Source organism: Stegostoma tigrinum, chromosome 10, assembly GCF_030684315.1.
Source record: "Stegostoma tigrinum isolate sSteTig4 chromosome 10, sSteTig4.hap1, whole genome shotgun sequence".
NCBI classification, from domain to species: Eukaryota; Metazoa; Chordata; class Chondrichthyes; order Orectolobiformes; family Stegostomatidae; genus Stegostoma; species Stegostoma tigrinum.
This window is the reverse complement of record NC_081363.1, coordinates 43854348-43881753: the sequence shown is the minus strand read 5'-3', so window position 1 is coordinate 43881753 and position 27406 is coordinate 43854348. Positions and strand designations below refer to the sequence as shown.

General features: G+C 41.3%; 1 protein-coding gene across 3 annotated transcripts in view; it reads left to right on the top strand.

Moving 5' to 3' along the window:
- The window catches only part of sos2 (son of sevenless homolog 2 (Drosophila)), an 87670-nt gene extending 68005 nt beyond the window's left edge, over window positions 1-19665 (top strand). Inside the window, exons 16-24 of one of the 3 annotated variants that reach the window (XM_048537404.2) lie at window positions 2351-2513; window positions 5617-5734; window positions 6022-6194; window positions 6306-6422; window positions 8507-8753; window positions 9257-9304; window positions 10836-10877; window positions 12815-12918; window positions 17881-19665. In XM_048537404.2, the coding sequence (XP_048393361.1) occupies window positions 2351-2513; window positions 5617-5734; window positions 6022-6194; window positions 6306-6422; window positions 8507-8753; window positions 9257-9304; window positions 10836-10877; window positions 12815-12918; window positions 17881-18366 (1498 nt within the window). In that variant the 3' untranslated portion in view covers window positions 18367-19665. Of the gene's footprint in view, window positions 1-2350; window positions 2514-5616; window positions 5735-6021; window positions 6195-6305; window positions 6423-8506; window positions 8754-9256; window positions 9311-10835; window positions 10878-12814; window positions 12919-17880 lie in introns of all 3 variants that reach the window. The other 2 variants (XM_048537403.2, XM_048537405.2) reach the window with 2 other exon arrangements.
- Window positions 19666-27406: the final 7741 nt, after the last annotated feature.

Here is a 27406-nt window from a genome sequence, read left to right as displayed (position 1 = left end):
AATTGGCTACAAAAAGACACGACTAATACTCACTCATCTCTCTCCGCACAAGGAGCTTGACCCCATATTCACACTCCACTGCGAAGGAAAACCAGAAGTGAGGTAATCACTGGACTCCAGAGTTCAAATAACAGGTGGGAAAACACCACAACGCTTCATTGGAAGCTGTACTGATAACATGATCGCTGTCCCTAAGGTAGCACTGTGCCACCAGTGGCAGACAGTCGGGAGGGATGTCCCTGGAATTCCTCACCAGCACCTTTCCAAGAGCAATTGGAGATGGGCAATAAATACTTACCCAGCCAATGATTCTATATTCAATGAATGACTGATTTTCTTAAAATTGCTTACAATACATCAACTGATCGTAGAGTTGCAAGGTCAGAGACTGAGAGATAATGGGAACTGCAGATGCTGGAGATTCCAAGATAATAAAATGTGAGGCTGGATGAACACAGCAGGCCAAGCAGCATCCCAGGAGCACAAAAGCTGACGTTTCGGGCCTGGACCCTTCATCAGAGAGGGGGATGGGGGGAGGGAACTGGAATAAATAGGGAGAGAGGGGGAGGCGGACCGAAGATGGAGAGTAAAGAAGATAGGTGGAGAGGGTGTAGGTGGGGAGGTAGGGAGGGGATAGGTCAGTCCAGGGAAGACGGACAGGTCAAGGAGGTGGGATGAGGTTAGTAGGTAGCTGGGGGTGCGGCTTGGGGTGGGAGGAAGGGATGGGTGAGAGGAAGAACCGGTTAGGGAGGCAGAGACAGGTTGGACTGGTTTTGGGATGCAGTGGGTGGGGGGGAAGAGCTGGGCTGGTTGTGTGGTGCAGTGGGGGGAGGGGATGAACTGGGCTGGTTTAGGGATGCAGTGGGGGAAGGGGAGATTTTGAAACTGGTGAAGTCCACATTGATACCATATGGCTGCAGGGTTCCCAGGCGGAATATGAGTTGCTGTTCCTGCAACCTTCGGGTGGCATCATTGTGGCAGTGCAGGAGGCCCATGATGGACATGTCATCAAGAGAATGGGAGGGGGAGTGGAAATGGTTTGCGACTGGGAGGTGCAGTTGTTTGTTGCGAACTGAGCGGAGGTGTTCTGCAAAGCGGTCCCCAAGCCTCCGCTTGGTTTCCCCAATGTAGAGAAAGCCGCACCGGGTACAGTGGATGCAGTATATCACATTGGCAGATGTGCAGGTGAACCTCTGCTTAATGTGGAATGTCATCTTGGGGCCTGGGATGGGGGTGAGGGAGGAGGTGTGGGGACAAGTGTAGCATTTCCTGCGGTTGCAGGGGAAGGTGCCGGGTGTGGTGGGGTTGGAGGGCAGTGTGGAGCGAACAAGGGAGTCACGGAGAGAGTGGTCTCTCCGGAAAGCAGACAGGGGTGGGGATGGAAAAATGTCTTGGGTGGTGGGGTCGGATTGTAAATGGCGGAAGTGTCGGAGGATAATGCGTTGTATCCGGAGGTTGGTAGGGTGGTGTGTGAGAACGAGGGGGATCCTCTTGGGGCGGTTGTGGCGGGGGCGGGGTGTGAGGGATGTGTCGCGGGAAATGCGGGAGACGCGGTCAAGGGCGTTCTCAATCACCGTGGGGGGGAAGTTGCGGTCCTTAAAGAACTTGGACATCTGGGATGTGCGGGAGTGGAATGTCTTATCGTGGGAGCAGATGCGGCGGAGGCGGAGGAATTGGGAATAGGGGATGGAATTTTTGCAGGAGGGTGGGTGGGAGGAGGTGTATTCTAGGTAGCTGTGGGAGTCGGTGGGCTTGAAATGGACATCAGTTACAAGCTGGTTGCCTGAGATGGAGACTGAGAGGTCCAGGAAGGTGAGGGATGTGCTGGAGATGGCCCAGGTGAACTGAAGGTTGGGGTGGAAGGTGTTGGTGAAGTGGATGAACTGTTCGAGCTCCTCTGGGGAGCAAGAAGGTCAGAGACTGTTCCCGTCAGCCCTGTCTAAAAGTTGACTGCAAAAGGACTTTGAAAATATTTTTAATACTCTGCACGGACAAGGAGCTAAATAGCAGACTTTGAACTGGCAGGTTTGCTTTCGACCATGAGGGTGGCAAGTAAAATAGAGTTGGAAATTTTTGGCAAAATTCAGGATGGACTTTTAGACAAGATTACCTGTTAACTGAGTATAAATGGTAATTGGGCATCTCTATTTACTATCTTTACAACGTTTGACTTCCCATGTTTTAAAAATCTCTGGCTTTGATAACTAATTGCGCCTACAGTACAATATAGAAAAGAGATTGAAGTGTTTTTCAGCAAGACAAATATAGAACAGTTGGGCAGTGTAAGTTTTCTGACAAAATACTTTTCATGTTTTCTACTTGTCAATATTGATTATTTTGCCTCCTCCAGGTGCATTGTAGAAGCAGAAAATTTTGAGGAGAGAGTAGCCATTTTAGGTCGAATTATAGAGATCTTGCAGGTTTTCCAAGAGCTCAACAATTTTAATGGTGTCTTGGAGATTGTCAGCACAGTAAACTCTGTGCCAGTTTATAGGCTGGATCATACTTTTGAGGTGAGTGTTTTACATGGACTGCTTTTTAGTTTGTTTTGCACCTCCGAGTGATCAATTAATATTTGCAGTTATTTCTACTATTCAAGTAGAAAGTACTATTCATAATTAAATCAATTGTTTAAATCAATTTATCAGCTACTATTTGCATATTTGAATAATATATGTCAGGCAGTTAATCTTCTTACTTGTAATTGACCTGCATGAAACAAATCTGATAAATGTGAGTCTTTCATCCAGTATGTACAACGATGATCAGTTATAGTTTGAACCTGTAAATAAAGTTTCATGATAATAACCAATCAATTAACAACTACTTGAAGAAAGTTGCACAATTCAGAAAATGCTATATGTAGATTTTGTTCTTCCTCGCTTATTTAATATTCACCATTGCTTGTCAATGATTTTAACAGATGGTGATGCTAAGTTGATTTTTTTAGATTGTGTTTTAATTTAAGCATAATGTAATCTTAATGTATGTGTTTTACTCTGTTGAAATTATTTTTCTTCTTCCTGCCTTCTTCTTTCCTACTCTTGCCCAATGCTAGCGAGCATTAATCTAAATTTAACAGCTTGAGGTAGGGAGAGGTGGTGGTGAGGGGGAGTTTATAAGAGAGAAAATATTTTCAGAAGTATCCATTTTCAGCTGGGATTGTCTTGTCATGCACATTCTCTTTCAGATATGATATAAAAGGTCGATGTGGCCAGTTACATCTGCCTCATTGAGGGTTTCACTTGATAACATTTGATGTGTGCATATTAAAAACTTCTTTGAATGAAACTGAATCTATGTAGTTTGTGATCATGATTTGTTTTTTTTAGTTTTTGATTTTGTCTTCACAATGTTTGTAAACTTAGAGTGTTCAGTGTGTTTCCCAGGATGAAGAGAAATTTGTGGATTTTAAGCTGACTGAGATAAAACAAAACATAAGAACATACGAACTAGGAGCAGGAGTAGGCCATCCGGACCTTCAAATCTGCACCACCATTCAATAAGATCATGGCTGATCTTTTCGTGGACTCAGATCCACTTACCTGTGCTCTCACTGTATCCCTTAATTCCTTTATTGTTCAAAGAAAATCCATCTTAGCTTTAAAAATCTTTACTGAAGTAGCATCAACTACTTCACTGGGCAAGGAATTCCATAGATTAACAACCCTCTGGGTGAAGAAGTTCCTTCTCAATTCAGGCCTAAATCTTCTCCCTCTAATCTTGAGGCTACGTCCTCTTGTCATAGCTTCACCTGCCAGTGGAAACATTCTCTCTACTTCTATCTTATCTATTCCCTTCATAATTTTATATGTTTCTATAAGACCCCCCTCAAACTTCTGAATTTCAGTGAATATAATCCCGATCTACTCAGTCTGTCCTCATAAGCCAACCCCCTCAACTCCAGAATCAACCTTGTGAACCCCTTCTGCACCCCCTCCAGTGCCAGTACGTCCTTTCTCAAGTAAAACACAGGATAAATGGCTTTCAAACAGGCTATTTGGCTCAACTAATCCATGTCAAAATATGTGGCTTACTTAAGCCTCCTCCCATCTTTACTTATTTAACTCTATTGTCATAACCCTCTATTCCCTTTCTTTTCATATGGTGGTGTAGCTTTGCTTTGAATGGAATTATAATATTCATCTCTGGTAGCAAAATCCATGCTTGCAACATGTTTTGGGAAAAGACATTTTTCTGCATCCCTTTTTGGATGTCTTGTTTACTATTTTATATTGGTAGCTTCTAGGGCTTCTCTATTCAGTTTCTCTACTCAGTTAAAATCTTTCAAGGTGTTGAAACCTCATTCTCTTTTCAGGAGAAGAGAGACCAGCCTGCTAATACTTCCTTGATTTTAAATATACTCAGAGTTTTAATATTATCCTTACAAATCATCTCTGCACATTTGGGGAGGCAGTGGCCTCGTGGTATTATCGCTGGACCATTAATCCAGAGACCCAGGTAATTTTCTGGGGACCCAGATTCGAATCCTGCCACGGCAGATGGAATTTGAATTCAATTAAAAGGAATCTAATGATGCCCATGAATCCAATGTCATTTGTCAGGAAAAACTCATCTGGCTCACTAATGTCCTTTAGGGAAAGAAACTACCATCCTTATCTGGTCTGGCCTACATGTGACTCCAGATCCACAGCAATGTGGTTGACTCTGAACTGCCCTCTGGTCAATTAGGGATGGGCAATAAATGCTGCCTAGCTAGTGATGCCCTCTTACCTTAAATGAGTAACGAAAAAAACTTTCCCGTATGCCTCCATCCTTTCTATAGTAGGGCAAACAGAATAGTACACTGTACTCTCAGTGTACTGAATAAAGTTGGGGATAAATTTAGCATAACCTGTCTACTTTTCAATGCAATCAGACTAAAAATAAAATCAGTTGAATGGTCTGCTTTTTGTTTTGTTAGCTTGTTGACTTGTAGCACAACTTTTAGTGATAAGAGCATTTGTATTCTGAGATTCCTTGTCTTCTTTACCAACCTCGGCTTGCATCTTCTAAGGAACAAGTTACCTCCTTATTCTACCTGTTAAAATTTATGACTACACATTTATCTGTTGAAACTTAATTTGCCAGCTAGTTGCCCTTTTTCAACTTTATTACTGCCTTTATCTTATAATGCCTTTTGAAAGTGAATGAACATTAGCTTAACTGTATTACCCTCATCAGCCGTCCTGTTACCACACAAAAAGATGCTCAAATTAATGATACATGATCTAACCTCAGCCAATCTGTTTTGACTTTTCTTCCACACTTGTTCAAGAGTCTCGAAATTATTTTGCTTCTTCATTTCTAAAAGATTTTCCACCACGGAGGTTAAACTATAACTGCCCTATCATTGGTTTATCATGCATCCTTTCAAGAATAAAATCTTACCTGTACTCTTGTTTGACAAATTTGATTCCTGTATGAAAAATCAGAGGCACTGTTGTTAATAAGAAAATGCAAACAAACTACTTTTAATCCCAGTATATGTTGAATTTCTATCATAACTGTCGTTTTTTTAAAAGGAATTTGACTTCTAGGAATGTTTTTTTAGTTATCTAGCACTTGATTTACTTAAACTATATTATAGCACCTTTTATTGTATATTTTACACAGGCATTGCCTGAGAGAAAGAAAAAGGTTTTAGAAGAAGCAGTGGACCTAAGTCAAGACCATTTCAAGAAGTACCTAGCTAAACTTAAGTCAATAAACCCACCTTGTGTGCCTTTCTTTGGTAGGCAATTCAACTACTTATCGATTTGGTATCTTGATGTAATTTAACAATGAATTTATACCAGCTTCTGTAGTGCATTGGTAAACGGCAGCACCTCATTTCTGTTAGCTACTTATATATTGTGTCAACTTGGTTGTTAACCAAAGTCTTTTTACTCACAACTTCTTTCCCACTTTTTCAGCAGCAACTAATAACATTGAAATCACTGGCTTGATTATTTTCTAATTGATTAAGTATGTTGGAACTAAGTTTTAAGACCAATGTTTGTGAATTATTTCTGACCAAAGGTATTTATTTGACAAATATTCTGAAGACCGAAGTAGGGAATCCAGATTTTCTAAAACGATGTGGGAAAGAACTAATAAATTTTAGCAAACGAAGGAAAGTAGCTGAAATCACAGGAGAAATTCAACAGTATCAGAATCAGCCCTACTGCCTACAAGTGGAGGCTGACATAAAGGTAGCTATTCTGGTACTTCTTTCATAAAGTTCACCTTTTATTGCCACTTGTTGAATTTTTTAACAGTAGTTCACAAAGTCATATTAAAGATCTGTTTGTGTTAATGCATAGAAATTCTTTGAAAATCTGAATCCAATGGAAAACAGGAATGAAAAGGAGTTCTCGGACTATTTGTTCAATAAGTCACTGTTAATTGAACCACGAAACTGCAAACAGCCACCACGCTTTGTAAGTTGTCCTAAATTTTCATTTTATTCTACGATTCACATCAGTTGAGAAGAGAAAAAGTCAGTCAATTTACATTCACTTGAAGGCATTAACCTCAGGTTGATGGATATGCCACCTGACATTTAAACATTATTGTTTAGTTCACTTTTTCAAACGTAGAAACATAGAGGTAGGTGTGGGAGTAGGCCACTTAGATGTTCAAGCCTACCTGGTTTCTGCTTTCTCCACATATCCTTTAATCCCTTTAGCTCTAAGAACTATATCCAAATCCTTTTTGAAAACATTCAGTGTATTAGCTTTGATTGCTTTCTGTGGCAGAGAATTCCACAGGCTTACCATAGCATCATACAGCACAGAAACACCCTTCGTTTCGACTTATCTGTGCTGACTAAGTTTCTCAAACCAAACTAGCCCCTCTTTCCTACATTTGGCCAAGACCCCTCCCAACCTTGCATATTAATGTACCTGTTGAAATGCCTTTTAAATATTGTACCTGCATCCACCACTTCCTCTGGCGGTTCATTCTACATAAAAACCATTCCACCACTATTCTGTTTCCTGTAACTAAGCTAATTTTGTATGCATTATTGCCACTGTTCCTTTTTTATTCAATGGGGTTCAACTTTGCTGGCAAATCTATTACACTTCGTTAATTGTATATAATATACATTATAATCTATTGTAAAACACTTCTGAAGTCCATATATGCCACGCCAGCTACTTTGCACTAATCAACCTTCTCTGCTACCTCATCAAAAAAACTCAAACAGGTTAATTGCCCACAAATTGCATTTACCAAATCCATGATGGGTTTCCTTAAATAATCCATTGTTGTCCAAGTGATTATTAATTTTGCCCTGGATTCTTGATTCGAGAAGCTTTCCCACCACTGAGGTTGAACTGACTCCTCTGTAGTTAGTGTGCTTATCCATAGGCCCCTTTTTTCAAAAGGAACGTTACTTTTGCAATTCTTCTGTTCTTCAGCACCAAGATCAGGACCTCTGCAATTCCCACTGTTGCTTTGTTCAGCAGCCTCTGATATGTGCCATCTGGTTTTAGCATCCATTATCTCAATCACCTTTTTACACTGATTGTTTAGACTGGTTAATATTAGAGTAAATTGGAATTCTTTCAGTGGTTAACATTTTATAAAGTTAGTAGAATATAGTAACTCACTGTATTCATCTGTACATAACATAAACCGTATCTCAATGAATATATATTTCAAAGCGGCACCTTCTATAAGATTGACTCACAATGAACATTGGACTTCAAATCTTAACAATGTTGTTTTTCTACTGAATGCTAAAATCATGTTGTTATAAAATGAAAACAGTTTACCTGAAAAATGATTCTTCTCATTACCTAGATATCACTGCTAGATAACAGTAGTGCTGTTGACTGATCAAACAAAAATAAACTTTCCTTGTGTTTTGTAGAAATGTACCAAGTTTCCTCTTGCCCAATTCATACAATTCTATTCAACAGAATGTTATATCATTTATCCATACCAGCAGCTATCCTGGAGGAGCTAATCATGTAGAAACCACCTTCCCATTCTTCAGTCTGCTCAAGAATGGGCAGTCCATCACTAGATTACCCTTAGGTATTGAAGAAAGAAATTGTCCTGACATTTTGTCAATGTTAGACCCGGAGGGGGATGAAACTCAAGATCCTGCATTCTTCTGTTCTTTTGTTTAGCCTTGAGACGCTTTTTATGGAGTTCTGGTTAAAAATAATTAGTTTTTCAGTTTAAACTGATAAAAGTGACTTTGATGTATTCGGACTTTGTTCTGGAGGAGCTCAACCAATGAGCAGTCCTATCAAACCTGGCATCACTTGTTTTCTCCATATACACGGAGAAAGCACAAAAAAATTGGAAAAAAAAACCATCAAGGATATTGGGAATGAGGAATGAAATAACCCAATATTGTTGCTGGGTATATCTACTACAGTATCATTCCTTCATGCCATTTACAAGTATTAATAATATTGGATCAAGCATTAGTTGTATTTTGCTATTCTGCAAGCAGTGATGTTAACTTTGGCAGTGACAATAAATCTTATTTACCTTTTCTCTTCAGCCAAGAAAAACATCATATTCCTTAAAGTCTCCAGGAATAAGACCAAATCCATCAAGACATGCCTCTACCTCTGTGAACCCAAAGAATCCTATGCAGGAGCCTTGCAAGATCAGCGTCAGTAGAATTCCCGAAACTGAAAATGAATCAACATTACCCATCCCAAACTCCCCAAACGCACCATTAACTCCAAGTGTATTTGCTTCTCCTGAGTGCAATGTTTTTGATGGGGAAGTTTCCAGCCCTAGTAGTGAGTATCATTTTGTTCTGTAAAATGTTGTTACTATTAATATTGGGTTTATTAGCTTGAATAAGCTGCTTTTCTAAATCCTTTTAAGTCTCAAGTGATGTGTATGTGGTTCAAATCATCTTTATTTAGAGAATTTGGAAATCCTTGAGTGTGTTCCTCAGAGCGCCACAGCAGTCTCATAGTTCATGACACTGACTGTTTTTCAACAGATGGTTGCTGGTTTAATTTGCAATATATGTTGACATATCAGTTTGGGTGTGCAGAAGAAGACATCAATTTTGAGGCACTGGAAAACCAGTCTAATTCTTAGAACTGGTGTCTGTTTAATTATTTCTCAGGTAATGTTGGTATTTTAAGAGGAAAATATTACAATTAATTTTAAAATTGAACATTGCCTTACTGGAAATGACAATGATGAGTAAATATTTGGTGGTAAATATTTGCATGTTGCTGATTTTCTGGCTGCTATGCTTTTACTTCCATTTTTCCTGTGTCTTCTACAGGTAGTTCAAGTTCAGTCTGTTCCACGATCTTTGCTCCTGTTCACATTGGTGCTGGTATGCCAGCTCATGCTGGATTTTTTTAATGTCTGCTCATGCTGTTGGCTTGCTTTCTTCTCTTGACTCTACAACGTCTGCTTACTACTTGTAACGATCCTGCTTTTGACTGGCTGTGGTTAATTAACAGATAATTGCATTCATCTGATTTTAATAAGTTTGAATACATTTTTCAGCGCTTTATGTCTAAAACAAGTTTGACCATTCTCATGATTTGCTATGATAATTACAGTGAAATGGAACTGAAGAAAATTTACCTTACAATCTTCACATGGCTTCCTTCATTTAATTGCATTTATTCAGTGAAATGACACTGTACTGCTACTGTGCATTTTATTGCATTAAGTAACCAGATATTGAATCCCAATGCAAAGCATAGATTTACCTCAAGGCTAGAGCTGTAACAGTATGCATATACTCAGAAATACACATTATGAAAAGGCTTGTGTATTAGAAATCAATTCTTAAATGTGCTAGGTGGCACAATAAACATGTCTGTGGCATAAATATGTGACAAGTTTTTCTATTTTGCTGAAACAACTGGTGTATCCAATGAATTAGACTTGCTCAAATCTGAAAAGCTATTAGTTTTTAACACAGACCATGTCTAAAGTCAGTCAATATGATGACAGCAGGTGGATTAATGAACTATTATGTCATATAGTTTTGCATTCTATTTTGGATTGTCGGTCGCCCTAATAATTTCTGGCCTGGCTAAATATTAAGCTTTAAAATCAACACTTTCATAGAGAACTACGAAAAAGAATGCAAACATTTGGGTTTAAAGGTGTTACACCTAGTTGTAACACCAGACTTCTGTATAAAATAAACTCTCACAATAATTCCCATCAGTTTAAGATTCTTGCGAAGATTTGTAGCTCGGAGTTGTGGATGAGGTTGTTGGCTTGTTTGCCTACCTCATTTGTGACACGGCCCAACTTAATAGACCTGATCATATAAATACCAAGCAGAGTAGAAAACCATCACTTCTTTGGAGGCTGCACTGATGATGTTACCTAGCATGGTGACAAAACATCTGTACGATAACCAGCCAGCTTAGCGGGTGAGCCAACACCCTCAGTTTCCATCAGTTTCCTGTTTATTAAACATTTGAGCCATTACTTCTCTGAAGTTGCAGAAGTTGTTAATTATACATTTCTAAAGCTTAGTTTCCCTGTTTACTCTATCATGCTGTACGCTTTCTAGTCCCCAGAGTGCATCCCTTCATAATTCAGATTGAGGCTACTCTGTCTAGGTCAGGCAATTTAATACTGATATTACTTCTATATCAAAACATTTGACATTCATTGAGGGCAGGATTGGCAGAATTAACACCATTGAACATAATTCATTTTTTAACTTAATTGGTTTGAAAAATTCAAAGTTCATTACAATCAATTTATATAATTCACTGTATCCTAAAGCATGGCCAAATATTGATTTGTGCAGTTCTTATGTAATTTAAGTATAATTATAACTTAATTGTTGGTGATATTTTTAAACCAATTGTCTTTTTCTTATTTAGGTAGTAACATCAATTTTGCATCTGTCCTGTTGCCACCATCAAGTAGGTTGAGAACATTTATTTTTGTGACTTTAACCTTCATTGGTTGCTGATGCAATTTAAAACTGACTATTTGTTGCTCTGTTAGCTAGTAATCCTGTTTCTTTAATGTTCTTATGACGTTCTTTGCCACTAAGATTGAAACCATACTTAGATGCATTTGTTGCTTTCTTTTACCCTTGTTCATCAAACAAAACTTCTCCCCAGCCTCCCCTTGGCCCTGCATCTTCCTTTAGTTTGTCTTCCATGTTCCTTCTTTTATATAAACATTTTGTCTACCAAACTTGCTCACCATCTAACTTTCTCTTCTGTATATCCTGTGCTAGCTATGTTGCGTATGATTCTTCCACTTCAGCTGCTGGTCCCCCTTTCAGAACTACTATCAGCAACTACCTCCTCAAAAACCTCATCCTTGGTTCTGAAAAAAAGAGTCATCCTTTACTTAAAGCATTAATTCTGTTTGTCTGTCCACAGATGCTGCCAGACCTGTTGAGTTTCTCTAGCATTTTCTGTGGTTGTTGTATTTTGCTTTTATTTTGCTTTCATCTTTGGTCTCTTTGTTATTGCAAACTACTATACCTCTTTGCAAATTATCTTTCTTCATGTCTTTAATTGTTTTATTTCCTTCCAAAATCATGCCTTTTTTTCCCACCCATAACTCATTGTTTGAATCTCTTCATTTAGACTCTATCCCTGCCACACCATCAAAATAATCTAAATAAAGTCATAAATGACATTGTCATTGAGTAGACACGTGCATTAATGTCTCTGCAGGTTTTGACACTGACTCATTTTATTCCGATGTCAGATCAGTGTGATTGCCTGCATTTGGTTTACACTTGTATATCAAGTTAAAATCAGTGCATTTCTAGCAATAGTCTGTCTTTCTGCTGTTGTAAGTTCTGAATCACAACAGATCTGCCTTTGGGCTTGACATCTTCCTGTCAGTCTTCATTTGTCAACATGATTGGGAAACATGGCTATCAATTAGTACATGTATGCTAACAATATCTACTCACCACTGTCTCTCCTTACATCTTCAAAACATGCTGTTAGTCTCTGGTTACAACTGGGCCAGAATTTTCTCCAGTGAAACATTGTATAGTTCAAAACTATTAACTTCAACAAGCTCCTGGGCTGTGTACACTCATGATTCCATCTGTCTCTACTGGTTCTTTGCTCAAGATGGACCAGACTGTTTGCATCATTTTTGGGTTCAAGTTTAATTTTTTTTACTCCATGTGCTCCCCAACACCAAAACTGTAATATAACTCACTTATATGTGCCCTTAGACATCTTCCACTGAAACCTTCACTCATTCCTTTGTCACCTTGGTGTCTTTGTCTTTCCAAGCTATTTCATTGCTGTTCAGTTTCCCTCTGTGCGATACAGCTCAATCAAAACTCCTATTCTGCACCTCAGCCCTCTTATTTAATATTTCAACCATTGATGACTAACATTGATGTAAGGTCCCTCGATGTTGCAAATTTTAAATTCCTTGTTATTATTCCTTAATAAACTCTCGACGGCGTTTACCTCTACCTCTGTAAACTCCTATAATCTGAGGAACATTCTCATCATTTCTCTGACACTGGCCTTTTGTGTACTGTCCTTTGCCTCACTATTTGAAGGTGGTGATTTCAGCCACTGAAACCCCATGTTTTGGAATTCCTGCCCGAACACTTTCTTGTTGCTTCTGTTCCTCTTCTTGGATAGTCTCAGTAAAATTCAACTCCTTCGCTCTGTCTAGTATTTCTCTTTTTAGGTCAGTATGATTTTTTTGGCACAGATTTTTGTGAAATTATTTTCTTTCAGGTAATTTTCTAAGTTACAAAGGGCTATATAGATGGAAGTTATTGCTGGAGCTTTTGGGCCGCTGAGATATAAGCATGATAAAAATGATTGGAATTTAATCTCTCCTTTTCTCTGTCTGTTTCCAGAACTTCACTCAAGTTCAAGTTATCATACTTCAAGTGAAGACTCACCTACTCCTCCACCTCTTCCTCAACGAAATAAGCATGCTTTGGATTTGTTAGATTCTAAGGTAAAGAGTGTATTTCATGGTACAGTGTAAAATCATACTGAAATAAAATTTTCCTTCATTAAACTTCCATTGTACAGTTTAGGAAGAAGTCTCAACCAACAGTCTGACAGCCTGTTCTGATTCTGTGAATATGACTATGTCTCAGGCACCACCATTACCATCACTGGCCATATCCTATAATTCCTCCCCCTCTCCTTGATGAATCTAAATTAATATTTCTCTGTGCTGAACACCAATCAGAAAAAGCTTTGACAAAGGGTGACAAGGGCACAGAATGTACACTTGGTTGGGAGCTTTCAGTGTTCATCTTGGTTGTATCTTTACTGACCAAAGTGGCTGAATCTTGCTGGATACTGATGACGGACAGGGCCTGCGACAGTTGGAGAGGAAACGAACGATTTGAATTACTTCAAAACACACTGTAAAAATACCATATGAAATGCATTTCTCTCCTTGGCATTCCTGGTTAATTAAGTTCCTCAAATAGAAAATAAAAAGTGAAAGAAATACAGATACTGTAAATCAGGAACATAAGACAAAGTTGCTGAAAAAGCTCAGCAGGTCTGGCAGCATCTGTGAAGGAAAAAACGGTTAATGTTTGGAGTTAAGTGACCCTTCCCTGTTTTTTCCTTCAGCAGGGGATGCCACCAGACCTGCTGAGCTTTTCCAGCAACTTTGTTTTTGTCTCTCAAATACAAGCCTCCTTAAACACATCCCTGTTGACAATCCATGAGTAATCCTTGTGTCTTCAAGCGTGGCTATGTTCCACCCCTCGGAACTCATCTCTACCGTCACGATTAGACTGACCAGTCTGTAATTTCCTGGTCTATCCCTTCCTACCTTTTTTTAATATTGGGACAACAGTAACCATTCTCCAGTCCTCTGGAACTGTGCCTGTGGCCAGAGATAATTTGCAAACTGTTAGTGTTCGTGATATCTCTTCCTGTGCTTCTGGCAACAACTTAGGATGTTTCTCATCCAGGTCTGCAGATTCATCTGTTTTTTTAAGGCTGTTAAACCTGTTAGTACCTCCTCTTTCTCTTTGTTAAATTGTTCTAATATTTGCATCATCTACCCTGATTTCTATGCCTGATGTGTCCTTTTCCATTGTGAAGACCAGCGCAAAGTATTCATTGAATACTGTGTCCACATCTTCTGAGTCCAAAAACACATTAGCTATATGGTTTCTAATCGGCACTGTTTTTTTCCATAGTTTTTTCTGTCTCTTTCCCTCCCTCCCCACCCACGCATCACACATTTTCAAAAAGTCCTCTGTGCTTTCCTTTTTCTATTAGCCAGTACTTTCTCATATATTCTCTTTGCTTCACTAATTTTCTTTTCAAGTTTCCTCTTGACAATTAGGGTTTCCAGTCTTAGTCCCACCCTTTGTTATTACAGGAATATATTTGCAGTAATTCTTGCACTGTTCTCCTTGAATACCACCAAGGTGGTCTCTGCCTCTCACCCCCTCGCCCCTCCCCAAAGAAAAAAAAATTGCTGTTGGATCTGATGTTGTCTTCAACCACCCCTTTCCTCAGGTGGCTGAAGGCTGCTCTGGCACACTAGAGGTAGTGCTGGATCTCTTCTTCAATAGCTGCTATGGCCGACAGGACAATCCTGAGGTATTGGAAGCGGCCAACGCTCTCTAAGGCCTCCCTGTCAACCTTAACGATAGGAGGTTCAATTCACAATGCCAGGCAAGGCTGATGGGTATTCAGGGTGAGATGCAAGCTCTCACATGCCTCCATCAAGGTGCTGACGATGGTCTGGAGTATATCCCGGAGACTGCGTTTACACAAGTATCATTTCCCATTCGGACCGGTGTCAAGCAGGATTTGCGTCACTGACCCAAAACTGTTCTTGATCTACCTCACTGCATTGCTTCACCTCACCGCTGACAGGCTCCCCGTTGGAGTGGAACTAACTTACAGAACCTGTGGGAAATGATTTAACTTCCACTGCCTTCAAGCTAAAACCAAAGTCACCCAACCAGTATCCTGGATAATATTTGAGTGGCTAAGATCTCTTACTGTTACTGCCTTAAAATTTCACAGAAGTGTAATAATATTACATGCTTGATCCTTCATCTCCCCATGACTGGGGATCTATAGTAAACATCCAACAGTGATTCCCACTTTTGAGATCTTTGATCCTATGCAGATGATCAGTTTGATGATCCTTTCAAGAAATCACTGCTGTAGTTGATTCCTTGATCAATATTATGGCCCCCTCATGTCTTCTATTTGACACTCTCATCTGAATACCCTGAAACTAAGAATGTTGAGCTGCCAATCCTGTCTGTCTTCAGCCAAAGTTCATTCGTAACTATCATATCATACTCACCTTCAGTGCCCTCAGCTTGTCTGTCTTATTCCTCAATCACCTTACATTAAAATATATTCCATATATTTGTTAAACTCCCATCTTTCTTACCTAGCTTGTATTTCCTCTGCCTTTCAGACTCACTTGTTTGTATTTTAACGAATAATTCCATCTTAATGGCTTTCGACCTGTTGGGATCCCAGTCCCCCTGACAATCTAGTTTAAATCCACAGCAACAGCTTTAGCAAACCTCCCTGCAAGGATGTTGGTCATGTTTCTGTTCAGATGTAACTCATCCAACTTGTACAGTTCCCAATCCCTCTGAAAACAGCCTCAGCACCTCCAAGGATATAAAGATACCTCTCTCCTGCACTACCTGTCTAGCCACACATTCATCTGCTCACTATTGCGTGGCGACAGAAATAATCCAGAGATTACTAGGACTTGAGGATCTGCTTTTTGATTTCTTACCTAAAAGTTTTTTTTACAGAACCTCGTTTATCTTTGACCGAGCATCATTTAAGTATATTCCGTATGCTGCCAACGTGGATCATGAACACTGCCTGTTCACCCTTCCTGTTCAGAATGCCCTGCAGCCATTCCATCACATCCTTAACTCTGGCACCAGTGAAGTAATATTACCATACTAGAGTCATGCCTTCAGCCACAAAAATGCCTGTCTACACTCCTCGCTAACAAATATGCCATCACACTTCTTCCTCTCCTTAAAGCTCCAAAATGCTGAGCTTGAGTTGCGTCAGCTGAAGGCATCACCTGCATACATGATTATCCAGACCTGCCAGGTCAATCTAGGATTTCCCAGTTAATGCAAGATGTGTAAATCACGGGCCTGAGCTCCCAAACATACTTCAATTAAATAGAAATGGATCCTTATTTTTATTTACACTTACTCCTATAAAAATCTTATTTTTGATTGTGTCTGGAATTCCACTTAGGGGCCTTACCTTGCCCACTCCTTTCAGTGATGGTGACTGCCTTTCAGAGAGCCCTGTCAGTGAGGTATCTCTCTCGTCATGCAAGGATCAAATCTGGGATTCAGCCTGGTTTGTCAGACTAGTGAGTTATTGGTTTGTGATAGCTATGAAACTAGTGCCAAGCAGTGATCATTTTGAAAAAGAGAGAATCTAATCAGCTTACCTTGACACTGTATTGTATTGCCATCCCTGAATTGTCTGGATTCCGAGGTTTCAAAGATTTAACTGAACTCAACCAGTCTCATAAATACTCTGGCTGCAAGAGTAGGTCAGAGGCTGGGAATTCTGCAGCAAGTCAACCCGCAACTAATTCTGATTAGAGGATTGGCTGTCTGACAGAAGGCAGAGAGTTGGGATTAAAGGCTCTTTCTCGGAATGGCAACCAGTGACGAGTGGTGTCCCGCAGGGTTCAGTGTTGGGGCTGCAGCTGTTCACCTTGTATATTAATGATCTGGATGAAGGGACTGGGGGCGTTCTGGCGAAGTTTGCCGATGATACGAAGATAGGCAGTAGTAGGACAGGCAGGTAGTACTGAGGAGGTGGGGAAGCTGCAGAAAGATTTAGACAGTTTAGGAGAGTGGTCCATGAAATGGCTGATGAAATTTAATGTGAGTAAATGTGAGGTTTTGCACTTTGGAAAAAAGAATACAGGCATGGACTATTTTCTAAGTGGTGAGAAAATTTGCAAATCAGAAGTGCAGAGGGATCTGGGAGTGTTGGTCCAGGATTCTCGAAAGGCTAACTTGCAGGTAGAGTCCGTAATTAAGAAAGCGAATGTAATGTTGTCGTTTATCTCAAGAGGGTTGGAATATAAAAGCAGTGATGTGCTTCTGAGGCTTTATAAGGCTCTAGTTAGGCCCCATTTAGAATATTGTGTCCAATTTTGGCCCCCACACCTCAGGAAGGACATATTAGCGCTGGAGCATGTCCAGCGGAGATTCACACGGATGATCCCTGGAATGGTAGGGTTAATGTATGATGAACGGCTAAGGATCCTGGGATTGTACTCGTTAGAGTTTAGAAGGTTGAGGGGAGATCTAATAGAAACTTACAAGATAATGTATGGTTTAGAAGGTGTGAACGCTAGGAAGTTGTTTCTGTTAGGCGGGGAGACTAGGACCCGTGGGCACACCCTTAAAATTAGAGGGGGTAAATTTAAAACTGAAATTAGACGACATTTCTTCAGCCAGAGAGTGGTGGGCTTGTGGAATTCATTGCCGCAGAGTGCAGTGGAGGCCGGGACGTTAGATGCCTTCAAGGCAGAGATCGACAAATTCTCGATCTCAAAAGGAATCAAGGGCTATGGGGAGAGTGCAGGGAAGTGGTATTGAAATGCTGATCAGCTATGATTTAAATGGCGGAGTGGACTTGATGGGCCGCATGGCCTTCCTTCCACTCCTATGTCTCATGGTCTTATGATTTCTGTCCACAGATGCCACCAGATGTGCTGAGCTTTTCCAGCAATTTCTGTTTTTGTTTCTGATCTACAGCATCCGCAATTCTTTCACCTTTTATTTGCTTCACTCTTATTAGGCTGACAAATACTAACGATAGTTCCATTGAATTCTCAATTTTTTTGCTTTTGTAATTTATAACTTAATTAGTTAGAATAATTCTGACTAGAATTTCATCTCTTTATTTACAGACAGCGTCAAATATGCCAGATAGTCCTCCTGCTATTCCACCTCGGTTGCCTCGGGTTCCTGGATTACATGTTCCCTCAGATGGTCTGCTGCACAGTCCTCCTCCACCACCACCAAGGGATCCGTTGCCTGATACACCTCCACCCATACCACTAAGGCCTCCTGAGCACTTCATTAACGATCCTTTCAATACCCAGCCAGCACCAAAGAGCCACCTCCATCGAGATCAAGATTGGTACAGAGATTCAGGCCCAAACTTCATTTCTCCCAGGACTCCTCCTCCAACACGATCTCCCATGACTAAACAACGTTTAAACCACAATAACCCTATTTATTCCTCTGCTCCTCCTATACCTCCCAGACAGAACTCTAGTCCACAGCTGCCAAAACTTCCGCCAAAGACTTACAAACGAGAATTGTCGCATCCTCCTTTGCACAGGGATGGACTGCCATTGTTGGAAAATGCAGAAATTCGACACTTACACTAAATTTGAAGCACTGTAGGAAATCAGGCATCTGTATTAAGGCACTGGGGTGAGAAAATGTATTGCTGTCTTTAACTTTTGTCATCTTGTTAATAACTGTGCATTGTGAAGATTGTGCACATGAGAAACTGATATTGGAGTAAAACTGAACCTTCGTGTTTCTTTCATTCGGACTGCAGGACGTTATTGTGATCTCCCCTCAGGTGATCAGTAGCATTTTCTTTCCTCAGACTTGCAGTGCCAACATAATTACCTTGAAGTGTAACACAAGTTTGCATTTGCACTGTACAAACGAATTAACTTATTTGAACCAATCATTGCACTGAGCCAACAAGATGAATCCTTGAGACATATTGAGCTCTAGTGGCCTTGTCAAGTGATGGAATTTCACAGACATCAGGAAGGATATTATAATGCTGATCCTGAGTGACTTTTCATTTTGTTAGAATGAGCTTTATAGATCTTTTACTGAAATCCAATATTTGATGCCGATCACCTAAGGACACACTTTCTGAAATGTGGCGCTTTGTATACAACTTGTTTCTGTAATCAAGTTCTATTGTTGACTGCTTCAAATGTGAAAAGAAATTGTGACACTAATTAGAATTTTTGAATGGAAAAAGCTGTCTGACCTGCATCAGTATATAAGATGATGTAGTCAGTTTGTAAGCAAAAAAGCAGTTATAACTCAAGGACAGGATTTCTTTCAATATTTCTTGTGAGCATGCATCTTTTCTCAGATGTGCCTTTTGATTTTATTTGTAAACAAAAATTATCTTCAATTATCAGGTCACCTAAGAACACAAAAATGAGAACAAAAGTGATTGTGAATTTTTTTAACTGCATACAGGCAGGTAATGACATCTGTTTTGTACTGAAACAGACTGAACTGAGTAATATAAACAGTCTGCTATCTGTCTGTTTTATCAAAATTTCAACTGCTGTGGATGAAGAACAAACAAATCAAAATCCTACTAATGCAAACCACAGTGCTAAACTGGCTCCGCTGTAGCATTTTATTAAATCTTCTGTAAACTTCTTTCAGTATTGTATTTGAACCAAAATACACTTCAAACTTTACTAAAAATAAATTAAATATAGTAGCCATGACCTAAAATTGCCTCCTTGCCATAACTGGTGGTGTATGAAAAGGTGAAGAATTTGTTGTTTACCAGTAGTATTGTAGCTGCTTTCCTGAAGTGATTTATGATGGTCTTTTCATTTAATGTAATGTGGCCTTCCATTTGTACTTTGTATCTGTGTCCTTAATAAGATCAATAAATTGTCCAGTCTTAATTTTTACTTAAGCATTCAAAATTGCCTGTGTCACTTTAACAAAAATGTTTTGAATGTATATGAATTTCAAAACCTTTAATGTTTTTAAATATTTGCCTGAAATTACTTTTTATGTATATCTGGGCGACATGGCTGTTTCTCCTGAAATATTGCTATCGGTATTCTTGCTGTTTTGTAAATTGAGTTTGTTTGCCAAAGATTCAACTGGAAGCCTTAAAACTCTTTGAATAAGTCTGCGGCCACCCAGAATCATTGTTTGTCGTTATTTGGTTTTCAGCTTCAAAATATGTACACTTCTTGTATTCAAGCATCTCCAGACGTTCGTTAGAAGCTGAAAATGAATGTTAAAATTAATCAGTATAAAAGGTGATTTCAGGTAGAAAATGGATAAAGATTTTTTTCTATGAAGATCAGAACCAAGATGAGAACTACTTTGCAAAGAAGGAAAATATATATTTAGAATACAGGATTAAAAGAGAACATGGCTACAATACTAACTCTTCAATTGTGGTTTTAAGCATTAAATAAACTGACATCCTGCTACAGATGCATGCTTTCATCTTTGTACAAGAGTCAAATCTTAATGAAGATTTTCATGGTGAGAGATACACATTGTAAAATTACCTTTAAAAGGGTTTCCAGAGAAGAATTGGTAGGCCTTGACATTTTGGGTGACATACTGAGCCCTCACCTAGATGAATGACTGAAACAGTTAACACTTGGCTATCCACAGGGGACATGGAAAAATTTGTGGGATTTTGTGTTTGATTGTCGAGGCTATTATGTTTGTAATTAGTCAGCTAACGTTCTTGTTGCTGAAGAGTGGACTGTGCAGAACAGATGGCATGGTGTTTCTTAGAAAGGTGAATGTCATTTGTAAGGCTGCTATCTTGGGGCACAGTGTGATGTTAATAATGCCTGTAGTCTTATTGATGTATCTTGTATGCCACTGCATGATTAATGAGATGAATCTGGACCATTGAATGCAGTAGTGATTTGATGATCTTTGATTGGTTCCAATTACTATTTGAAACAGATGTTTCTCAAGTTTACCATATGATTATGAATTATGATGAAAAATTATGTGAACTTGTGTACATGGGGGAAACAGTGCACAACCTACACAGTAGATTTAGAATTATAGAGCTTTACGGGATGGAAACAGAACCCTCAGTCCAACTTGTCCATGCCAACTAGATATCCTAAATAAATCTAGTCCAATCAGGCCCATATCACTCTAAACCCTTCTATACCAATCCATTTTAAATGTTGTAATTGTACCAGCCTCCATCACTTCCTCTGGTAGCTCATTCCATCCTTGCACCACCCTCTGCATGAAAATGTTCATGAATACCAGCCTTTCAGCCTCAGGTCCCTCCACAGAGCATCCCACCCAGACACATTCCCCATGTCTAATCAAAACATCTCTGGGCACTATAGCATTGGCAGTCCACCTAACCTGCACATCTTTGGACTGTGGGAGGAAACCAGACCGCGCACAGAAAACCTACACAGGCGTGAGGAGAATGTGCAAACTCCACACAGATAGTCACCCAAAGGTGGAATTGAACCCAGGTCCTTGGCACTATGAAGCAGCAGTGCTAACCACTGAGCCACCATGCTGTTAGTTAGCTTCAAGTCTGATACCAAAAATCTTTGGTCAAAGAGAGAACTTGGTGAGCATTCAAGAAACGTAGACATTTATATATCAATTTCTACAATTTTGAGCCTAGAAAAAATGTGCAAGATGCCAGAATTGGACAAGTGCAAAGATTTGATGGTTTGTAGGCTGAAAGAAATTCTACAAATTGGGGTGAAACCATTTGAAAATGAGGGTGAAAATTTTAAAAATGAGCTACTACATTCAATGTAGGCCACTGAGTACATGGATGATGGCTTAATGGAATTTTGTGAGAGTAAGGAAGTGGAGGTACATAGAGTGAGCTCATCTTAACAGACTGAAAGGTTAGAATGGTAGAATCTAAAATTCAGAACAGTGTGAATGTCAATAGCAGAAAAGCTGGGGTAAAGAATGGAGATACATGTAAAACCTGATGTTTAAAAGTATCACTGGTGTTAAAGTGCTTTGTTTTGCTCAGGAATGTGTGTGTTTACATCAAATGTTGTAACTCAGCAGTAATGGACTGAATTATCACAGTAACTCCACAGCTGAAATTTTGTTTGAAAGAGTAAATTGGGCCTGACTATTTATCAGCTGAATTTTAATGGCATTGGGCAGTGCAAATATCATACTTTTAATTTATATGACATACAAGTGAACAGAGCATAAACCAAACTGAGGTCAGAGTTCATTAACAGCAAGCGTTCAGCCTCTTTCCAAGGAGACATAAGCAAGTCTTTATGAGTTCATTAATGAAACCAATGTGAAAATGACATGTTGATGTTTGCCAAACATCAAACAGTGTAAATGCCTAGCTTCTGGGAAGAGTATAAAAAAGGTCCTTGCCTGACAGCAAAAATGAGCTGGCTCTGGGAAAGGGCTATTTGATCAATACTTAGAAGTTGAGACAGAGCAGGCTGATCATCTGCTTCGGTCTGATCTTCAGACAACCCAACGTTAAAGGGTTCCTTTTGTGATTATCAGCATCGTTTGGGTAAAACAGATGGGAGTATTTTTCTGTAGTATAGTTTGCTTTAATAAAGAACATTGGGCATATTCTGCCTTCGAGGTACTGATATTCAGAGTAAACCTGACAGAACAGGGAATGTGGGACTAGAAGTGTACAGCATTCAGGCAGCTCGTGCATGAGATTAGTTGCTAACGTGTAATATACTTGTTCAATACATAAGCTTATTCTAGTTAACTGGTTTCTTTTACCATAGTTGATTTCAAGCAGTTCTGTATTGGCAGCAAACCTGACACTTAGCCTATACTACTGCAAGGCAAGGTGCATTTTTTAAATTTCAAAAAATATACTTTTATCATTAAAAAATCTTTAAATACATGTATATACACACACATACACACTTTCAAACACAGTTCTCTACAGTTTTTGAGGAAACAAACAACCTTTGGAGTTTGACTCCATCCAAAGGTGTATCTTTCTTGTACAAGACTATATTTATGAGCATACTTAGTTTAACTGGAATTGCAGACAGTAAGGACGGCAGATGCTGGAAGCCAGTCAGTAGATATGAAGCTAGATAGCACAGCAGGTCAGTCAGCATCCAAAGCACAGGAAAGTCAACATCTCAGGTTAAAAAAAAACCTTCCCCTGGACTGGGGAGGGAAAGAGGAGCCCAGAAATAAACAGAGGGAGGGTGGTGGAATGGGGTTGGGGAGTGAAGGTAGATGATAGTTGGCTGCAGGTAGGGGGTTATGGGAAGGGTAGAGCAGGTAGGCGAGTAGGAAGATGGACAGGTTGGGTCAGTTCAGGAGGGTTGAACATGGGATAAGGACTGTCCTCAAATTCATCTGGACTATTTCTGACACCTTCCTCCCCTTCCTGGACGCCTCTGTCTCCATCTCCAGGAACTGACAAACCTGCTGACTTCCACAACTAAACAAAAACTGTAAGAACTGTGGATGCTGTATATCAGTAACAAAAACAAAGTTGCTGAAAAAGCTCAGCAGGTCTGGCAGCATCTGTGAAGAAAAAATTGGAGTTAACATTTCAGGTCCAGTGACGCTCAGAACTGATGATGGCTGGGAAAATGTCAGTTTAAATATAGAAAATGGGTTGGAGGGACGGTGGGGGGATGGGGTAGGGAGTAAACAATAAGATACAGCCTACAGAGAGAGAAGAACAGTTGGTTAAAGGAGTTGATAACTATTAGGCTGGGAGGGTGAATAGTTGTTAATGGGGACGATTAGTGACTAAAAACAGGTGGTGTGTAATGGCAGGCAATGTGGTAACAAGGCCTGGTGTATGGAGTAGTAGTCTGAGACAATGGAGAATTTAGGCCCTTAAATTATTGAACTCAATATTGAATCCAAACAGCTGCAGTGTAGCCAAGCAGAAAATAAGGTGGTGTTCTTCCAGCTTGCATTGAGCTTTGCTGGAACACTGCAGCGAGCCTGATACAGATGTTGGCCAAGGAACAAGGCAATGCGTTAAAGTGGCAGGCAACAGGTAGTTCAGGGTCCTTTTGGCAAGCAGAATATAGACATTCTGCGAAGCGATCACCCAGTCTACGCTTCATTTCCCCAATGTAGAGCACATTGTGAGCAGCAAATGCAGCAGACTAGATTCTTGGAAGTGCAGATGAAGTGCTGCTTCACCTGGAAGGTATGTTTGGGCCCTTGGATACTGGGAAGGGAGGTGATCAATGGGCACATGTTACACCTTCATCAGTTGCAGGGGAAAGTGCTGTAGGGCTGTTGGTGGGGGGAGAAGGGGGGATGTTGGGGATGGAGGAAGTGTGGACCAAAATGTCCTGGAGGGAACGGAGCCTGCAGAAGCCAGATAAGGAAGGGGAGGGGAGTGTGTATCAGACATCTTTATGGAGGTGGTGGAAATAGCATCTGATGATCTTCTGGATGTGGATGCTGGTGGGATGGTAGGTAAGGATAAGGGGAATCCTATTGTTGTGAGAGGAAAGAGAAGGGGTGAGGGCGGAAGTGTGGGAGATGGGAAGGACCCATTTGAGGGAGCTGTTGTCAATGGTGCTGGGGCATCTTCGCTTGAGGAAGAAGATGGACATTTTGAGGATCCCTTGTTGAAGTTTGCCTCATTTGAACATATACAACTGAGACAGAGGATATGAGACAGTGGAATGGAATCTTTACAGGAGGCAGGCTGAGGATATATAGTCCAGGTAGCTGACAGTCAGTGGGTTTATAGTGGATATTAGTGGCCAGTATATCCCAACACACATGTCAAGGAAGGAAAGGGATAGACCAGGGGAAAGTGAGGGCAGGGTGGAAATTGGAGGCAAAATTGACGAACATTTCCAATTCTAGATGAGAGAGGGAAGCAGCACTGATGATAGCATTGATGTATTGGAGAAAGAGTTGGGGTGGGAGCCAGAATAGGACTGGAACAAAGAATGTTCTGCGTACCCAATGAAGAGACAGGCATAGGGCCCATGTGGGTACCCTTGGCCACCCCTCTTACCAAAAGAAAATGAAAGGAGTTAAAAGAGAAGTTGTTGAGGGTGAGGACGAGCTAGCCAAGCAGAGGAGGGTAGTATCAGAGATAATGGGAACTGCAGATGCTGGAGAATCCAAGACAACAAAATGTGAGGCTGGATGAACACAGCAGGCCAAGCAGCATCTCAGGAGCACAAAAGCTGACGTTTTGGGCCTAGACCCCTCGGGTCTAGGCCCAAAACGTCAGCTTTTGTGCTCCTGAGATGCTGCTTGGCCTGCTGTGTTCATCCAGCCTCACATTTTGTTGTCAGAGGAGGGTAGTGGTGGGTGGGGATGGTTCAGGTCCTTGCTCCAAGAAGATGCAGAGAGCCCTAAAACCCTCCTGGTGGGGAATGGATGTGTAAAGGGATTGCACATCCATGGTAAAGAGGAGGCGGCTGGAACCTGCAAACTGGAAGTTTTGAAACTGTCGTAAGGCATCAGAGGAATCACGGATGTACATGGACAAGGATTGGACCGGGCACAGAAGACTAAGTCAAGGTAGGAAGAGATGAGGGGAGGAGCAGGCAAAAACAATGGGTTTGCCTGGACAGTGCTGTTTGTGGTTTTTTGGAAGGAAGTAGAAGCAAGCTGTGGGGGGCTATCTGCTTAGAAGCAGAGGTGGGGGAGGTCACTGGATGAAATGAGATCAGTTATCTTAGTAGATACAATGGCATGATGCATCGTGGTAGGGGGTCATGCTCCAGGGGAAGATAGGAGGAGGTATCTAAGAGCTGATGCTTAGCCTCTGCAATGTAGTGGTCAGTATGCCAGACTACAATAGCACCACCCTTATCGGCAGGCATGATAACAAAGTTAGGGTTAGATTTGAGTGCACGGAGTACAGTTAGTTCAGAGGGATATAGGTTGGGTTTGGTGAAGGGGGGAGCAGGGAAATTGAGGCAACTAATATCACATTGACAGTTCTCAATGAACAGATAGAATGCAGATAAAAGCCCGGAGGGAGGGGTCCAGGTGGAGAACAGAGTTGGAGCTGGGCAAAGGGGTCTGTGGGACAGAGAGAGGACTCTTGTCCAAAAAAATGAGCACAGAGGTGAAGATGGCGGAAGGAGAGTTCGGCATCATGTCATGCCTGAAATTTGTTAAGGTGGGGACACAGAGGAATAAAGCTGAGGCCTTTGCTGAGTACAGAACGTTCAGCATCAGAGACCAGAAGGTTAGGAAGGAATGACAGGAGGTAGGGTTGGCAGAAGGGATGGTGTCAAGGGGAAGAGGAGGACAGGAAGGTTCCAGCGGGCCAATGGGTATCTTTGAGTTGTTGCATCTTTGGGCTTTGATGCCTGAAAGGAAAAGAAAAATATTTTTGTTCTGTTCTGAGGAAGGGTCACCAGACCTGACGAATAACAGCACCTCCTGAAGACCAAGATAATAAAAGTGTGAAGCTGGATGAACACAGCAGGCCAAGCAGCATCTCACGAGCACAAAAGCTGACGTTTCAGGCCTAGACCCTTCATCAGAGAGGGGGATGGGGTGAGGGTTCTGGAATAAATAGGGAGAGAGGGGGAGGCGGACCGAAGATGGAGAGAGAAGAAGATAGGTTGAGAGGAGAGTATAGGTGGGGAAGTAGGGAGGGGATAGGTCAGTCCAGGGAAGACAGACAGGTCAAGGAGGTGGGATGAGGTTAGTAGGTAGGAAATGGAGGTGCAGCTTGGGGTGGGAGGAAGGGATGGGTAAGAGGAAGAACAGGTTAGGGAGGCAGAGACAGGCTGGGCTGGCTGGCAGTGGGGGGAGGGGAAGAGCAGGGCTGGTTGTGTGATGCAGTGGGGGGAGGGGACGAACTGGGCTGGTTTTGGGATGTGGTGGGGGAAGAGATTTTGAAGCTGGTGAAGTCCACATTGATAGCATTGGGCTGCAGGGCTCCCAAGCGGAATATGAGTTGGAATGAATATGAGTGGAAATGGTTTGCGACTGGGAGGAAGCCACACCGGGCACAATGGATACAGTATACCACATTGGCAGATGTGCTTAATATGGAAAGTCATCTTGCGGCCTGGGATAGGGGTGAGGGAGGAGGTGTGGGGGCAAGTGTAGCATTTCCTGCAGTTGCAGGTGAAGGTGCCGGGCCCCAGCTATGCCTGCCTCTTTGTAGGTTACGTGGAACAGTCCCTCTTCCGCACCTACACAGGCCCCAAACCCCACCTCTTCCTCCGTTACATTGATGACTGTATTGGCGCCGCCTCTTGCTCCCCAGAGGAGCTCGAACAGTTCATCCACTTCACCAACACCTTCCACCCCAACCTTCAGTTTACCTGGGCCATCTCCAGCACACCCCTCACCTTCCTGGACCTCTCAGTCTCCATCTCAGGCAACCAGCTTGTAACTGATGTCCATTTCAAGCCCACTGACTCCCACAGCTACCTAGGATACACCTCCTCCCACCCACCCTCCTGCAAAAATTCCATCCTATTCCCAATTCCTCCGCCTCCGCCGCATCTGCTCCCACGATGAGGCATTCCACTCCCACACATCCCAGATGTCCAAGTTCTTCAAGGACCGCAACTTTCCCCCCACAGTGGTCAAGAATGCCCTTGACCGCGTCTCCCGCATTTCCCCCAACACATCCCTCACACCCCACCCCCGCGACAACCACCCAAAGAGGATCCCCCTCGTCCTAACACACCACCCCACCAACCT